Source organism: Misgurnus anguillicaudatus, chromosome 12 (assembly GCF_027580225.2).
Source record: "Misgurnus anguillicaudatus chromosome 12, ASM2758022v2, whole genome shotgun sequence".
Taxonomy (NCBI): Eukaryota; Metazoa; Chordata; class Actinopteri; order Cypriniformes; family Cobitidae; genus Misgurnus; species Misgurnus anguillicaudatus.
In genome coordinates this window covers 24358713-24374419 of record NC_073348.2, presented here as the reverse complement: position 1 = coordinate 24374419, position 15707 = coordinate 24358713, and the positions used below count along the sequence as shown (strand labels likewise).

The following is a 15707-nucleotide window of genomic DNA, read 5'->3' as shown; positions in this document are numbered from 1 at the left end:
CAAACTGAGCTGCTTCATACTGAGGAAGAGAACACTCTTAACCCTTCTGCACTTCTCCGCATGTCTCCTGTCTGTCCTTCGCTATCTCCATTCGATTCCCTCAATCTCCGTTTGGGTTGCGAAAGACCCCAGTCAGCCATTTCTGCTTGGTTACCCTCTCTAAATCAATCCTGCTGATTGGGTCTGCTCGTTGACAGGGCAAGGACCCTGACGAAGACTAAGAGAGATGTATACATGTCGCTCTTGGTTACACTCATCCAGATACAGTCGCTCGAATTGGCGGAAATGGCTATAAGCAGCGGCGGGGAGATGAATGGGAAACGCAAGGTTATCTTCGGAACCGACCAAATTAAAGTTTTAGCTTGAAAGTGGAGTGGATTTTTCTTCATCTCAGGATGTGACGTTTCGAGTATCTGGCAGATTTGTGGGTCGCGCTTTCGAGTTTACATTTACATTTTGCCGTGTGAGTATGTAGCAATCTCGGCTCTCAGTGTACCTTTGGGAAGAGTATTAAATTCATCAGTCATGCAAATGAATGCACAGTTACAGTATAATGTGGAGTATATTGCTTTCAAAGAAACGCCATCAAGAGATCTCGGTTAGATACATCCCAAATGTTCAACATCGTGTTATTTCATGCTAAGTTTATCTTTTATCTCTCATGTGTTTATGCACATGAATGTGCATGCAATTTAGATGAAAGCTCTCAGTGCTTATTAGCATATTTGTGTCTTTCATTCTTTGACAGGAGAACTTCAACCCCGAGTGTAAATTCAAAGAGAGCGTGTTTGAGAATTACTACGTGACGTACTCCTCCATGCTGTACCGCCAAAGCCAGTCAGGACGGTCGTGGTATATTGGCATCAACCGGGATGGCCAAGTGATGAAGGGCAACCGCGTGAAGAAGACCAAAGCGGCCGCACACTTCCTACCTAAAGTCATTGAAGGTCAGTTCAGATGGGCTTTAATTCAACTTTAAAATATTCAGATCAGATGGTTTCAGATTTGTCAGAGTTAAATTAACATTGTGGCATATTATATTGTTTATAACCATTGTTGAGGAAAGTTACTTTTAAAGGACAAGTTCGCTATTTTACACTTAAAGCCCTGTTTTCAGATTGTTTATGATGAAATAAAACGGTTTTGACTGAAATTTAGACATATGATGCTGGCCAAAGAATTTTCGGTTGCTGTTGTATCACCCACTACCTCTACAATGTTTGTATAGGTGCACTGGAACAATCCTTCCTAAAATGCATTCAACTTTCGTTTACAAAGACGTGAAACTCACCAAGTGGTCAGGGGTGTTCACTGATATGCTCACACAAAAATCGCTGCAAAAGATGCTTTCCAACAGGTGATTTACCATTCGTTGTAAACTTGTGGACCTATTTTTCCAAACGCCTCACACCTGTACATTCTTCCATTGAGAGCTTGAATAATAGACACTCCAGCCTAGTTGGTGGCGATAATCCACCTTTGCCAATTGCAAGAATACAAACAACGTTCCCGGCACAGAGTAATACCGTATCTCACAGCACATCTAATACACGTCAATGGAGTTGGACAAAAACTGTGATAAAACCTGTTGGAAAGCATCTTTTGCAGCGATCTGAAAACAGGGCTTTAAGTGTAAAATACCAAACTTGTTTTTTAAAAGTAATGCATTACAATATAAAGTTACTACCCCAAAAAGTACCCAATTGCATTACTTAGTTACTTTTATGGAAATTAATACTTACGTTACTTTTAAGTTACTTTTGCGTTACTTTTTCTTACTTGGCTGAGGCTTGATCTCTTTTAGGCCTTGCAGGTGTTTTTTTTCATGACGGAGAAGTTCTGCATTCAGAAATTGCATATTTCCATCGCGAAAATGCCGGTTCACGCTCAGGCGCGCACGCATGTAGTGCTTGATTCGACATGACTATGTTTAGTTCAATTAAGTACATTATTTTTTTTTCAAATTATTTAAACTAAAAACTCGCATTAGTTTTTTATAAAAGTAACTCAAATATTAATGTGTACATTTATAAAGTAATGCGTTACTTAATGCGTTAAGTAATAATATATACGTAATGCACATTACTTGTAATGCGTTACCCCTGACACTGTTTATAACTATAGACGGTTTCAGCAGTAGCAACATAAACAAGCGACTGTCGTGGTCTGCACGTAACTTCCGATAAACTCAGAGTAAATAACAAAGTTCTTTAAACGTAGTTTATTTATATAACAAGCAAAAAAACAACACATAGATTACCCAGGAAACCAAAACATTTGTTATATTCGACGAGGCATTTGCATCAGTTTAGCAACTGGTAAGACCATTAAAAAAACGAAACCGGAAGTAAAGTTCGGATTCAGACGTCTATCCCGTCAGCGCACGTGCGTCCGATGAAACCGTCTATACACTGTCAGAAAAAATGGTGACTGGGGCAGAACCCTTTAAAAAAATACACCTTTGCACCTAAAGAGTGCATATTAGTACCTCAGAGGTACATATCGGTACCAAATGTATACATTTCTGTAGCTGAATGGTACAAATTAGGAACTTTTTAAAGGGTAGTGCCCTAGTGACAGCTTGAGAACCTTTTAAAGGTGGAAACATTTCTCCTAATAATCAGATTAGTGGTCAACCAATATTGTTTATTCAATGTCTAATTATTTGGTAAATGTACACCCCCAAAATAGATCACCTAAAAATAAATGAATAAATAAATTCTGCAAACTTTTTTCACCATCTGACTTACTTTCTTTTACCATTTTTATTTTTTATAGACAATAAATTTACAATTACTTTTGTTAATGTAATAAAATTGAAAAGAAACTAACGCTGTCAATATATATAACGCTTTATGTAACAAAAAGACAATAATTCCTTATTTACTAAATAGTTTTTTTTTTTTACATCCGCTGTCATTTTCAAATCAAAATGGCACTATTAGATCTGCTGCATCAGGTTTAATGACATTTGGTTATGATGAGATGACAATGACAATAAGAATAAAATTTTATGGTGGATTTTTCTCATTTTGAAGCTTGACAGATTGACTTTTTTTAAAACACAAAAGAAAGTTATACAGCTTTGAAACAACACCAGGGTGAGTATACGACTTCAGAAGTTACAGTTTCGGGCAAATCATTCGATTGAACATTTGGTTGCATTTGGATTTGAATGGTTGCACTATTTATGAGACAGTAATTAATCTGAGGTCCTCTGTTTCTCAAAATAACATCAATCTCTCTTTATTCTCCTTCATTTCCTTCAGTGGCCATGTACAAGGAACCTTCGCTGCATGAGCTTGTTGCCGAGCAGAGTCCTCCGCGCAAAACCGTAAAGACTTCAGACTCCCCCTCCCAGAACGGCAGGAAAGACGCCCCCAGAGCCGATGCTTCATAGCACGGGGGCCACATACAGGGAGGGTGATGGACTACAGTGATATTGATAACTTTACTTCCCACAATGCAACGGGGCAGGAAGAGCTGTATGAGTGGGGCAAAATCAGCTCTCTACAGGGCGAGGGGACACCTATCTTTTTTTGGCGAACCAGACACCTGTTACTCCCCTGCAAAATCATGTTCCCCTTACAGGCCCCCTGCCTATAGCTGTAAAGGCAAATACAAGAATTATCCATTTGGGGTTTCCACTAAATATTGACTTTCTTTCCCTGTGGTTTCCTTTGTTTAGATGAAGTGTTTGGTGAGACTGAGCGTGAAAGCGAGAGAGAGAGGGAGATATTATTTTGAACATCGTAATTTCTATTCGACATATGAGACCCTTGCTGGTTCATTTTCCCCCTGCCATTAGGTTACGAACATCTGTGGCAGTCAGAGCCTTAAACAAAAGGAGGGAAATATTCTTGTTTATTGCACCCTTCAAGTAGGATCCATTTGTATTGGTCAGCAGGTGTAGATAACATTTTACATTACTTTTGTGCACTTGGCAGTGCATTCTGCATTCAAATTAAACATTTAATCAGTACACCGTCAGCAAAGGTGGTATATGTACCCTAGCTGTCACTGGGGCAGTACCCTTTCAAAAAGTACACCTTTGTACCTAACGATTTCATTTTAGTACCTCAGAGGTACATATTGCTACCAAATGTATACATATTAGGTACTGCCCAATTGACAGCTGGGGTTTATATTTTGGACCGTATGCTATCGAACCCATGACATCAGCGTTGCTAATGCAATGCCGCAACCAGTGGACCCAATGGTATAAGGAAAAATCCGTAATGTAGGACAGAACAAATATTTCACTGTAATCCAATCTCACTCTATAAACAAAAACAGCCATTACATGAAACCAAATGCAGTAGATTTACTTTCCTTATTCTAAACAACAACAGACTTAATGATCATGACAGCGATAATGAGTTAAGAGTGAATTCACAACCCCAAGCATCTGTCTTTGGCTTGAACACAGCATTCACCTGCAGGCAAAACAAAAGCCTCTTGTGACAACTCTATTCATGTTTAATGGCCAATGGGATTCAGCCGTATCATTGGCAGTCGAGCTGTTTGATGGATCTTTGATGGAATTCTTACAGGAATCCAGCCATGATTGCTTGAATTATTTACTTCTGTTCCCGTGAACGTTCGGCTCGTTCAACCAGCGCGGACAAGAGATTTTAATGTGCAGATTTAAATTGAGGAGAGCCGATCAAGTGTTTGAAAGCTTTAGTATGTGTCTTGGAGTGTGAAAAGGACAGAATGACGTGAAATTAACATTTGCTTCTGTTATTTATTTATTTGTGTGTGTTTGTGTGGTGTGGGCACACGTGTGTAAACACTTGGCTCGCAGACACAGTTGATCATTTTAATGGTTGAGTCAAGTCTGGGCATTTTAATTTGCTCTTTGTGATTCCACAGGCATCTTTCCTACTGCAAAAACCAGCATCGGTTTCCATTTTATCCATTCATGCTGCTTAAAAACACACAGGCATCTTATTCTGTTTTTTTTTACACACAAACCCATGCCTAAATCGTTTAATGGATGTTTGTCCATCTTTTCTGTCCCTAAGAAGGAAGAAAGGACTCTTGTCCTGCTTTGGTATTGCAGCAAGCACTGTGGTGTGTGTGGTGTGATCTGATTGGCTGCAGCTATTGTCAGTCAAGGTAAATGGCAAGACAACAGCGCAGAGACATAGAGGGCGTGTGAGGTTCATGTGTACGTGTTTGTGTGGCATAGTCACCTTGATGTCCTTGAGCTATGGCCTGATTATCTGTTCTGGACACCCAGACAGCAAAAAAAAAGGGATATATTTAGGGATGTGCAACAGAAAATCGGAAGAACGTTAAGGGAATGTTAATGGGGGTTTGTGCATGTTGCAGAATGTTTTCAGCATGTAGAGAAACGGTGTGCGTATGTCGCCAATTGTCTCAATAAGGTGTTAATAGAAATTGAAAATAGGGAATACTTGTGTGTAGCAGACATAATTGGATTAAAATGTTTGGTGTGATGAGTATTGGCACGTGGGTCTCCATGAAAGTTGTAAGTAGAACGTTGAAGGTAAGAGTATGTAGCGAAAGTAACTGGATAAAGATGTTTTTGAGACGTAAAGTTTCTTCAGGAATGTTTGAGGGTTAATCCTCAGAGGAAAATCTGTGATTGAACTTAAAGGACAAGTTCGGTTCGCACTTGGAGCCCGGTTTTCGGATTGTTTATGATGGGGTGGAACGGTTTTGACTGGAGTTTGAACATATGATGCTGTCCCGGGACAGCATCATGTGTCCAAATTTCAGTCAAAACCGTTCTATTTTATCATGAACAATCTGAAAACAGGGCTTTAAGTGTAAAATACCAAACTTGTCCTTTAATGAGAAAAGGTATGTAGTAAGACTTTTTAGATACATTTTAGAAAATGTTTGGAACGTGGGCGAATGTCTCGATGAAAGTCGTAAGCAGAAATGTAAAGGTACCGTAAGAGAATGCGGCGGGAATAACAGGATAAAGACTTTCCGGAATAAACTCTGGTAAATGTTCAGCTACGCGAGATTGGTTTTGGGATGTAGATGATTGTCTGCGTTCACGCTGCAGGAGTTTCTGAACGTCCTGAGGGTAAATCCGTGATTGAAGTTAGCTGTTGGAGAAGCTGACAGATTTAGAGGCGTTAGACTATATGAGGAGAAACCCGAAAGATCATTAAGTCGGATTCATGGAGTTGTTTTATGAATTAGAAACTGAACAAATTTGTTGCTGGTTGAGCAGACGAGGGTCCTTCGAGGTCGGGGCGAGGGCATTTGCGTGTGTGTGTGCGCGCGTGCTATCTACCTGGTCGACGGAGATGTTGAGAACACAAGGGCGAATGTGGCGCACACGTGCCCCCTCATGTGTGCTCCAAAGTCACGCTCCATTTCCTGAGCAATCTCCCCAAACCCTCTCCTGTGTGTCCTGTGGCTATTAACCTTCCCTTTAGCTCTCTCTCTCTCTGTGTGTGTGTGTGTGTGTGAAAGAGAGAGAGATAGAGCAAAGTAACGATCGATTGACTCAATAAAAGCCAAACTGGAGAGCAATAGCCCAGCGATGTGAGCAATAATTTCCCTGTGCAAGTGAGGAAACCGAGGACATTAGCAGACTATGAACAAGGAGTTTTTTTCTGGGATTTATGTGGTTGGAAGAAGAGAGTACACTAAGTCAATTCAGATCTTAAGCCTAACTTCAAATACTGTAGGACTGTCTGTCTCTCTCTCTCTCTCTCTCCCTCTCTCTCTCTCTCTCTCTCTCTCTCCAGACCTGGTTTTGCTGTGAAGTTAGTAGTAATATGGTCTTAGATCTCTCCTGACTCTCGCTTTCTCTTCAAAATCAGGTCAAGTTTTCAAGGACACAGAGTGTTTTCTGTTTCATTTGTCCTCGATTCGAGCATGCATAGAGAGTCATGCGACTGATGGACACTTATAAAATTGTAATGGCATATTTTTGTGATGAAATGAAAGAGTAAAAGATAAAAATATATGTTATATATATATATATAAAGAAGGATTAATGAGTCATATTAAATGCAATCATACAAAATTGTGACAATACTGTACTGTATGTGGCTGCTTTTGAGGGAAAAATGACTGGTTGGTCTTGCCAAACCTGCTATGAGCCATAAGGATGGTGGATATGTATAGATTTACATTTTTTGTTTTGTTTTTGTATTTATTTTTTAAATTGTCAATATTATTTTATTAAATTGTGAAATGAATTGCAACCGAAGGCCATTTTACGCGCAGTAATATCCAGGGAGTCACAAAAAATCATTTTAAAGAACTGATGGGTGCTTACTTGATCCGATAATTTATGAATAGATCGTTTTTATATACCGCAAGATGAAGCTTATGTTTTGATTGTGTTTCTTCTTCTGCAATATTTTTCTCAAATGTATTTCCCTTATGGCAACTTGGTTTTATATCCATTTCTCATGATAAACGAACTAAAGGTTTGACTTCTTCACCTTCACAGAACGAACAATTAAACTTGTGGGTGATTTCCAAAAACCTGCCCGACCTGAAGCCAATGCACCTCTCTTGATCAGGAATTATTGCAGGTGTCTTCCGAATAAAATGAAAAAGCCAATCTTCCCTATCATCTCGTCTTCCAAAACGCAAGAAGTCTTCCACAAGCCAGGACTTGCCTGAGTGTGGCAATAACTGCCAAGTGAAATGTGGCTTCCTGCCTAAGCCCCGCCCCCGGTCTTACCAGTGAATGCAGGTACGAGCTGATTTGCTCTTCAGAATGTGGAGCTGAATCCACCTGCCTTTACGAAACAGCGTGGGGACCTATAATGACACTCAAAGGACATACAAACTCTGACTATAGACTAACCAGCCAACTCGCAGGATCAACATGCACTCCTAACCAGCATGGCAGCGAGATGTGTCGCTCTGAATCCTGTGTGCCGACTCACCTGCGAGAGTAGACTCTTGTACTGCATGCATCCCTCATTGGACGTACTAGGAGAGGACACATCATTACAGAGCACAGGTTGCACCCTCTCCTAGCCTCCAAACTTGCCAACCTGTCATTTCTAGAGCAATTATACATCAATGGGCTGGGAGAAGGGTGGGTGGGCGTGTCTTATTATTATTATTATTATAACATATTATTAAATAAAACAGTTATATTTGTATGATTGTAAGAGGTCTGTGATTTACTGTATTGCCGAAGTTTGCATGTGAGAGCATTTCACAAAACAGATGGCACGGACAGCTGCAGATACTCACAGGTGAGCAAAGCGAGAGACAGGTGACAGACAACCTCTGCTCTCGTCACTTAGCATTGGCATGCTGCACATGAACGGCGCACAAGGATTTATTAAACGGCCTTATTTTATGTCATTAGAACTTGACTGATCCTTTCATTGGCCACCTACGAACAGCTGCATTATGTCACTGCATTACAGGAAGTCTTTCTAATCAGATGAGCGAGAGAATTTATACTGCAGGGTGGAATATAAACTAGCCCACAGAATGCCTAATACACAGCATGCGACTCATCATCATGCATTATATTCGGGACCCTTCAATCTCTTTCCTGTCATGCAGAGGTATAATGTGTAATTGCTTTAATACAAGCGTCTTCTGTATTTAAGGATTAACTGACTTTATGCATTTGGCAGATGTATCTGCATTCAGTATATACATTTGATCATGTCTGTTTCATGGGGGTCGAGCCCATACAATCGCAATGCTCTACAAATTGACCTACTGTATAGGAAGCTTTGTCTTTCTCTGGGTGAGTTGGAAGGGCATTGCATTAATAGTGCAAAGGTTATGGGTTTGATCCCCAGGGTACATACATACTAAAAAAGGTATACTGTAATGTAGGTTGAACGCACATAAGTCACTTCGCATAAAGGCATCTGCCATATGCATACATGTGAATGTAAAAGAAAAAATACAGTTGAATTTCAGAGTGGGTGAGCGTAATTCAAATCTCACTGCTGTTAACCAATGGTAATCATAAAAGCTAATTCTGTATCAGGACTCCTGCTATGAGAACTGTTCTACAAGCAAAATTGCTTATTTCAGATGGGAACATGAAAGAAAATGACAACAAATGCAGGGCATAAATCATCAAAGTTTGCAGTGCTGTAATTATTTCTCGCCAAACAAAAGCTTTCTGTAAGTTTTGCACTCTTGAAAATAAAGGTGCTACAAAAGGTTTGTCTCATCAGCGATGTCATAGAAGAACCATTTTTGGTTCCCCAAAGAACCATTCATTCAAAGGTTCACTGTGGAGCTTTTAGAAGGATCTCTTGGCAGAAATGCTATATATATATATATATATATATATATATATATATATATATATATATATATATATATATATATATATATATATATATATATATATATATTCAAATATAATTTTACAAATATTTTAAAATATACAAAATCACCAAAAAAAGATATTTGTGGAAATATATTTTAAAATATGTTTTCAAAAATTTATTTTTCACCAGTATATTTTTTGGACATTTTTTTATATTTCGAAAAATATTAATCGTTTTGCAACGAAACTCTTCATATATATATATATGTATATATATTTTTTTCACATTGAAATATATATATTTTTTGCCATATGGGCAGAGATGTAAAAAGCAGTCGACAGTATTAAGGGGCACCTATGGTCCGATTCACGATTTTACATTTTCTTTGCTGTGTAAGTGTGTATTAGTACATGTTAACGATATGCAAAAGGTACATACCGCAAAGTAATGACGCGAGTTCTCATTTCCAACGTAAATCACTTTTCTTGGACTACAACAAACACACGGATTGTAGGAAACAGGTTTCCTTCCTGGGATTGGTGATGAAATTATCATAATTCTTCCCTTTTCGGACTCAGCCTGTAAATTACCTCCTGCTAGCATTGCATTGTGAGCGAATCTTTCAAACATGGTAAGGAGGGTCACATTTCTGGCTGACGTCAGAGGTATTCAAGCCAATCACAACGTACAGCTGGCCAATCGGTGCGTTTCAGGAAGAGAGTGAAATCTGGAGCTACAAAAATTTACGGTGGGAAATAATGTTTTTTTTAACCAAAAACCACGCAAACACATTGTATTACACCAAATACACAAAATAACATTGTTTTTTAGCAATGAAATGTGCCCTTTTCATTACATTTCTTAATTTCCGTCGTCCATTGTGTTTACTGTGAAGTCAAATCATTTTTGTGGTTTCTCACATTTTTTAAATCTGCTAAGATCTTTTGGTGTGGCCCTAGCTTTAGTTTTCAGACGCAGCCGTGGACTGAGCTGTTGGTTGCAATTCACAATGTCACCGCTAGATGCCAGTAAAATAATAAATTATATCTTACCTTTTTATAGTCTAAAAAGTACCTTTTTACTACAATTTGAATCTTTTGTGGTTCTATGGAACCAGCAAGCAATAGCCATCATTTCATCAGCTAGGTTAACTATAGAGCCGATATAGTTTGGCTATGAGTAACCCACATCTAGCCAAAATAAACTTAAATGGTTACATTTTTTACCAAACTATATAATATTCCAGTAAGCAAAGTCAACAGTTATTATACAAAGTGTTTGGTTTTATTAATTTATTTTTAGGCTATGGTTAAATGTCCATTACATTTTCACTGACAGACCAAATTTGGCTTAGATGTAATTAGACTTCACTTAAATGCAAAATTGCTTGCTGGGTACAGCCAAAAAAGATTTAGGGGATCGTGTAGCACCTTTAGTTTTAAGAGTGTGATACATATGGCAAAACAAGAGATTTTACAGATTTTACTATATGTGCGTTTCACGAGTCCAGCAGCTTCATAACACCAAAACCGGTTATAAGTCCACAGGCAAAATGTGAAAGCATCGAGAATCTACGAGGTCAGTGTTATATCAAACTCTCACCTGCGGCAAAACCCTGCAACTCTTGATAAAGGTGAAGCACAACAGCAATGCACACATCTGTCATGGGTGATAAATGCTCAGTAGTTTTTGTTCTCATGGTTAAATTCTAACGGTAAGACTTCCAACTGACCACATAAAAGCAGATTGCTGGGTAGCCACTGCAATCACTCATAAGCTCTGGAGGAAATACAGCGAAATGTTAGAAGTAATAATTCATCCATGCATTATTCATAGATGTGTCCCCGGGGAGGAAGGGGAGAGAGAGGCGAGGGTGGCAGGGTCAGAAAAGCACCTCTGCATGCTGCTCCTCATTACATTTGCCATCTGGGCTGAGCCTACAAACCGGGACTTCCCTTGGTAATCTTAGTCCACACATATACACGCACACACAGGCTACAAGTATACACACAGAGAAACAGGGTTGTACATGCACACATTCACACATTAGTAAGCTCAGACACACACTTGTGTTTCCTATAAGCCTCTCTGATCTCTCAGATGATGATTTTGATCCAACATGGCACCTTCTCAAATCTATTTGCCCTGTATGCTGTGTGCATCTAAATCTGACATACAACACAGCATTTGAACTCTTCCCTGAGGCCTTTAGCTCTGCCCCGAGGCTTCTGGAGCGTATCTCACTTCTCGCCACTGAGCTTAAAGACTGTAACACTTAAACTAGCCATCGGGGGCTTCAACTCAAAGCACACATAAAAGTTCAAGACTTGTTTTACACTGCCATCCAGGGGATGCATGAGACACTGCTTCAACTATGCAAATATAACCTTAAGAGTCAGCAGATTCTAGTCGAAGGGGTCATGATGACACAAAAAGGTCTAGAAAAAAGGTTCCAAAAATGTACAAAACTGTACCTTCTCTGGCTGGGGTGGTAACCTCAAAGGTTCATTTTTGTACCTTTATACAACATGTTGAAATGTTGTAGCTTTTGGGGTACAATATTAAACCCTAATGATCTATTGTGTACCGTAAAGAACAATTTTGTACCAGTTAAATTTTAGACATACAAAACCGTATATCTCCACTTTTTTGAAAATAAAATATGCTAATTTTCCAGCTCCCCTAGAGATAAACCTTTGATTTTTTTTCCTTTTTGGAATCCATTTAGCCGATCTCCGGGTCTGGCGGTACCACTTTTGGCCTGGCTTGGCATAATCCATTGAATCTGATTGGATCATTGGCATCGCGCGAAAAAATAACCAAAGAGTTTGGTTATTTTTTTATATAAAACTTGACTCTTCTGTAGTTACATCGTGTACTAAGACCGATAGAAAATTATAAGTTACAATTTTCTAGGCAGATGGTGTGATTTTTCAGAACATTTTAACCAAATGCTTTCAAAAAGTATTGGGGACAAAATCAGCCATTTCAAAAAGTGGTGGGGACACCCCAGTGTAAATGACACCTATGCTATAGGCTAATAATGGAGAGGTCAAGGCAGTGGCACACAGACAAAAGGAAATTTAAAAATGATTAGCAAAATGATTTCGTTTTTACAACAGTTACCTTTAAAATAGTTAGTTAAAAGAGTAATGTTTGCTTATTAATTATTTAAATAAAATTATTAGGAAAAATTCAATTAGGAGAATCAGGGCAACTTTCATTTTAATATAACACAGCAACATTTACTTTCGGCCCACGGCCCTCAATCAGGTTTGATATTTGGCCCCTGGTAGGAAAAACTTTGGGCACCTCAGGTTTAAATAATACAATCAGAATATAGAATTTATATTATATAAGACTTATTTTGTCATTGCAAAGCTTTATAACAAACTTTTTAGCTCTCTCTCTGTTTTCAGTAGTACACACATACATTAAAGAACACAGCACAACAGTACAACAGATATGGACTTCACAAGTTTTATAATCTGATCCTAACTTGACTAATGCTTTAAATATTCTTGATTTTTGGGATCCAGAGATCTAAAGGTACAAAACAGAAATCATAACATCACCATTTTAAAATGTACATGCCTAACCCTATATTACAACAGAGGGTTCAAGCTTTACTAACATTCCACTATGATAGCGGAGATATTATGTAAAATATAAAATGACTATATGTAATATCTACATTGGGATCAATATTTTTGTTCAGATTAGGATTTATTTAACATATTTGTATACACGGTCAGTAAAAATAAAAAAGTGCACATAAAGAGTTCATATAGCACCTCAGAGGTACATATTGGTACCAAAGTGTGCATACTTATTGGTACCAAATAGGACCTTTTTAAAGGTTACTGCCTCAGTGACAAACCATCTTTTTCTGACGGTGTATAAAAAGGGGTCATTACTCGAAAACGTTAAAAGAATCCATTTGTAAGTTAGTGAACTAAGCTTTACTGCGGTGTTAAACAATAACGTGTATAATTGATTTTTAGTGCTGTACTTAAATCTGTGCAAACCCTTTCACACGTGTAGTCTGCAACACACACATATTTATCTTGAAGGTCCTCCTTTATCCTGCTGTGAGGCTCTGAAAACATCACCATTGATTTCACTTTTATCTCATTTCCACACACATGCTCCTCTGCTCTTTATTCGCACATTCTGTCCGTTTCACCTAACTCTCATTAGGCCGGACAGTAAATGGACATTATTGTTATCGGAACTGAAAAAGGAGAAGAACAAAGGAAGTGACTAACAGAAAGCGAGAGAGAGTCATTTAGACATTTCAGGGATGTTCGACATTCATTACACTGATAAGAGAGAGAAGTCTCTGTCATTTCCAATAGGGGGCAGTACTAGCTAGAAACTGTGGTGTGTTTTGTTTTTGTGCGAGACAGAGAGCAAGAGTTTCCATGAAACTTTGTCGTCATAGGAACCGTGAACAAGATTAAATGATAACAATGCCACCGGCTACAAATTATATATGTATGCAGACACCATAGAGCTAATTAATTGATATTACAAAAAGATGATTGATGGAAACCAAACTTTAACCACTGGATTTATAAGATCCTCAACTGATACTTGTCCCGTTCGCTTCCAGCTATGAGTCACCATCAGATGACAGTTTGAATTACATTACTTGGAACCGTAAACAATTATAGGGGTGTGTCTAATAAGATCCTGCTATATCCCTCTCCCCCCTCCCACCAAAACATAGAGGTGACACTCCAATCACTGCACAGAATAACACAGAGAGAATTAAAAAATATATTGTACTGCCATGATAAAGATATTTTAGAGGATAAAGATATTTATAGGAAGTGACTATCTTTCAGTGACTGATGAGGTGTGTGAAATGTCTCACTAGGGCATAAGAGTGAGTACGAGATAATATCTGATACAGATTGGTAGCTTGTAGATGAAAATAAAACCTCTTTCTCTCTCTATGTGTGTGTGTGTTTGTGTGGGGTTTGGATTACAGGAAATTCTCAGGGTTGGTGCTGCATTATGGTAAAACCTGTTTGGCCGCTACCGGTACACTAAACCCCTCCCCCATGAGGACTAGAACATATAATGCTTTTACTAAACAGTTTCACATACTTCCATGTTGTTTAGTTTTATATAAACACACTGAAAATACCACTAATCTAAATCAATGTCGTGTGTTCACACACACGTGTAGGTGTATGAATCATGCCCAATACCTTTCTATCTGACTGATACCTGTGACATCATGACTTGTAAGACACAACACTCCCTTTTCGAATGTTTGTTTTCAGGTGGCTTTAAAAATAGCTGTGATAGAATCCTTTAATTAAAAGTGAAACAAAAAATATGAGTGGGCATACAAGCTTTGAATTAAGAGATGAAACAATAATACAACTGAATTCATTCAAATTAATAAGCACTGTGAATTGTTTGGATAAAAGTGTATGCCAATGTGTAGATATAAATATTGTATTTGTACAAGTTACTAATATGTTCTTATATTTAAAGGATTAGTCAATTTTCTTAAAAAAAAAAATCCAGATTATTTGCTCACCATCATGTTATCCATAATGTTGATGTCTTTCTTTGTTCAGTCGAGAAGAAATTATGTTTTTTGAGGAAAACGTTCCAGGATTTTTCTCATTTTAATGGACTTTAATGGACCCCAACATGTAACAGTTTTAATGCAGTTTAAAATTGCAGTTTTAAAGGACTCTAAACGATCCCAAACGAGGCACAAGGGTCTTATCTAGCGAAACGTTGTCATTTTTGACAAGAAAAATAAAAAATATGCACTTTTAAACTACAACCTCTCGTCCATCTCCGCTCCTGCGACGCGCCAGCCCGACCCCACGCAATACGTCATCACGTCAAGAGGTCACAGAGGACGTATGCGAAACTACGCCCCAATGTTTACAAGTGTGGACAAAGATGACCGTTCCGACATTGTTGTATGTGAAATGATATTAATTATTGTCTTTGTGTCAGTTAATTGTTTAAAATTGTCCGCAAATGTGCGTTTCATATATGTAACACGTGACCTTTCTACGGCAACTCGCAATTACGTGAGGTCATGCTGGCGGCGCACAGGACCGGAGATAGAAGAGAAGTTGTGGTTTAAAAGTGCCTATTTTATTTTTCTTGTCAAAAATGACAATCGTTTCGCTAGATAAGACCCTTATGCCTCGTTTGGGATCGTTTAGAGTCCTTTGAAACTCTGTTGAAACTGCAATTTTAAATTGCATTAAAACTGTAACGTCTTGGTGTCCATTAAAGTCCATTAAAATTAGAAAAATCCTGGAATGTTTCCTCAAAAAACATAATTTCTTATCAACTGAACAAAGAAAGACTTCAACATTCTGGATGACATGGTGGTGAGTAAATTATCTGGATTTTTTTTAAGAAAATTGACTAATCCTTTAACACAAAACATAAAATACC

General features: G+C 38.2%; 1 protein-coding gene across 2 annotated transcripts in view; it reads left to right on the top strand.

Annotated features, from left to right (window-relative positions):
* Window positions 1-5710, top strand: part of fgf11b (fibroblast growth factor 11b) — a 53304-nt gene extending 47594 nt beyond the window's left edge. For both annotated transcript variants that reach the window (XM_055208634.2, XM_055208635.2), the window contains exons 4-5: window positions 749-947; window positions 3270-5710. In XM_055208634.2, the coding sequence (XP_055064609.1) occupies window positions 749-947; window positions 3270-3400 (330 nt within the window). In that variant the 3' untranslated portion in view covers window positions 3401-5710. The remainder of the gene's footprint in view (window positions 1-748; window positions 948-3269) is intronic.
* The last annotated feature ends 9997 nt before the right edge of the window (window positions 5711-15707 follow it).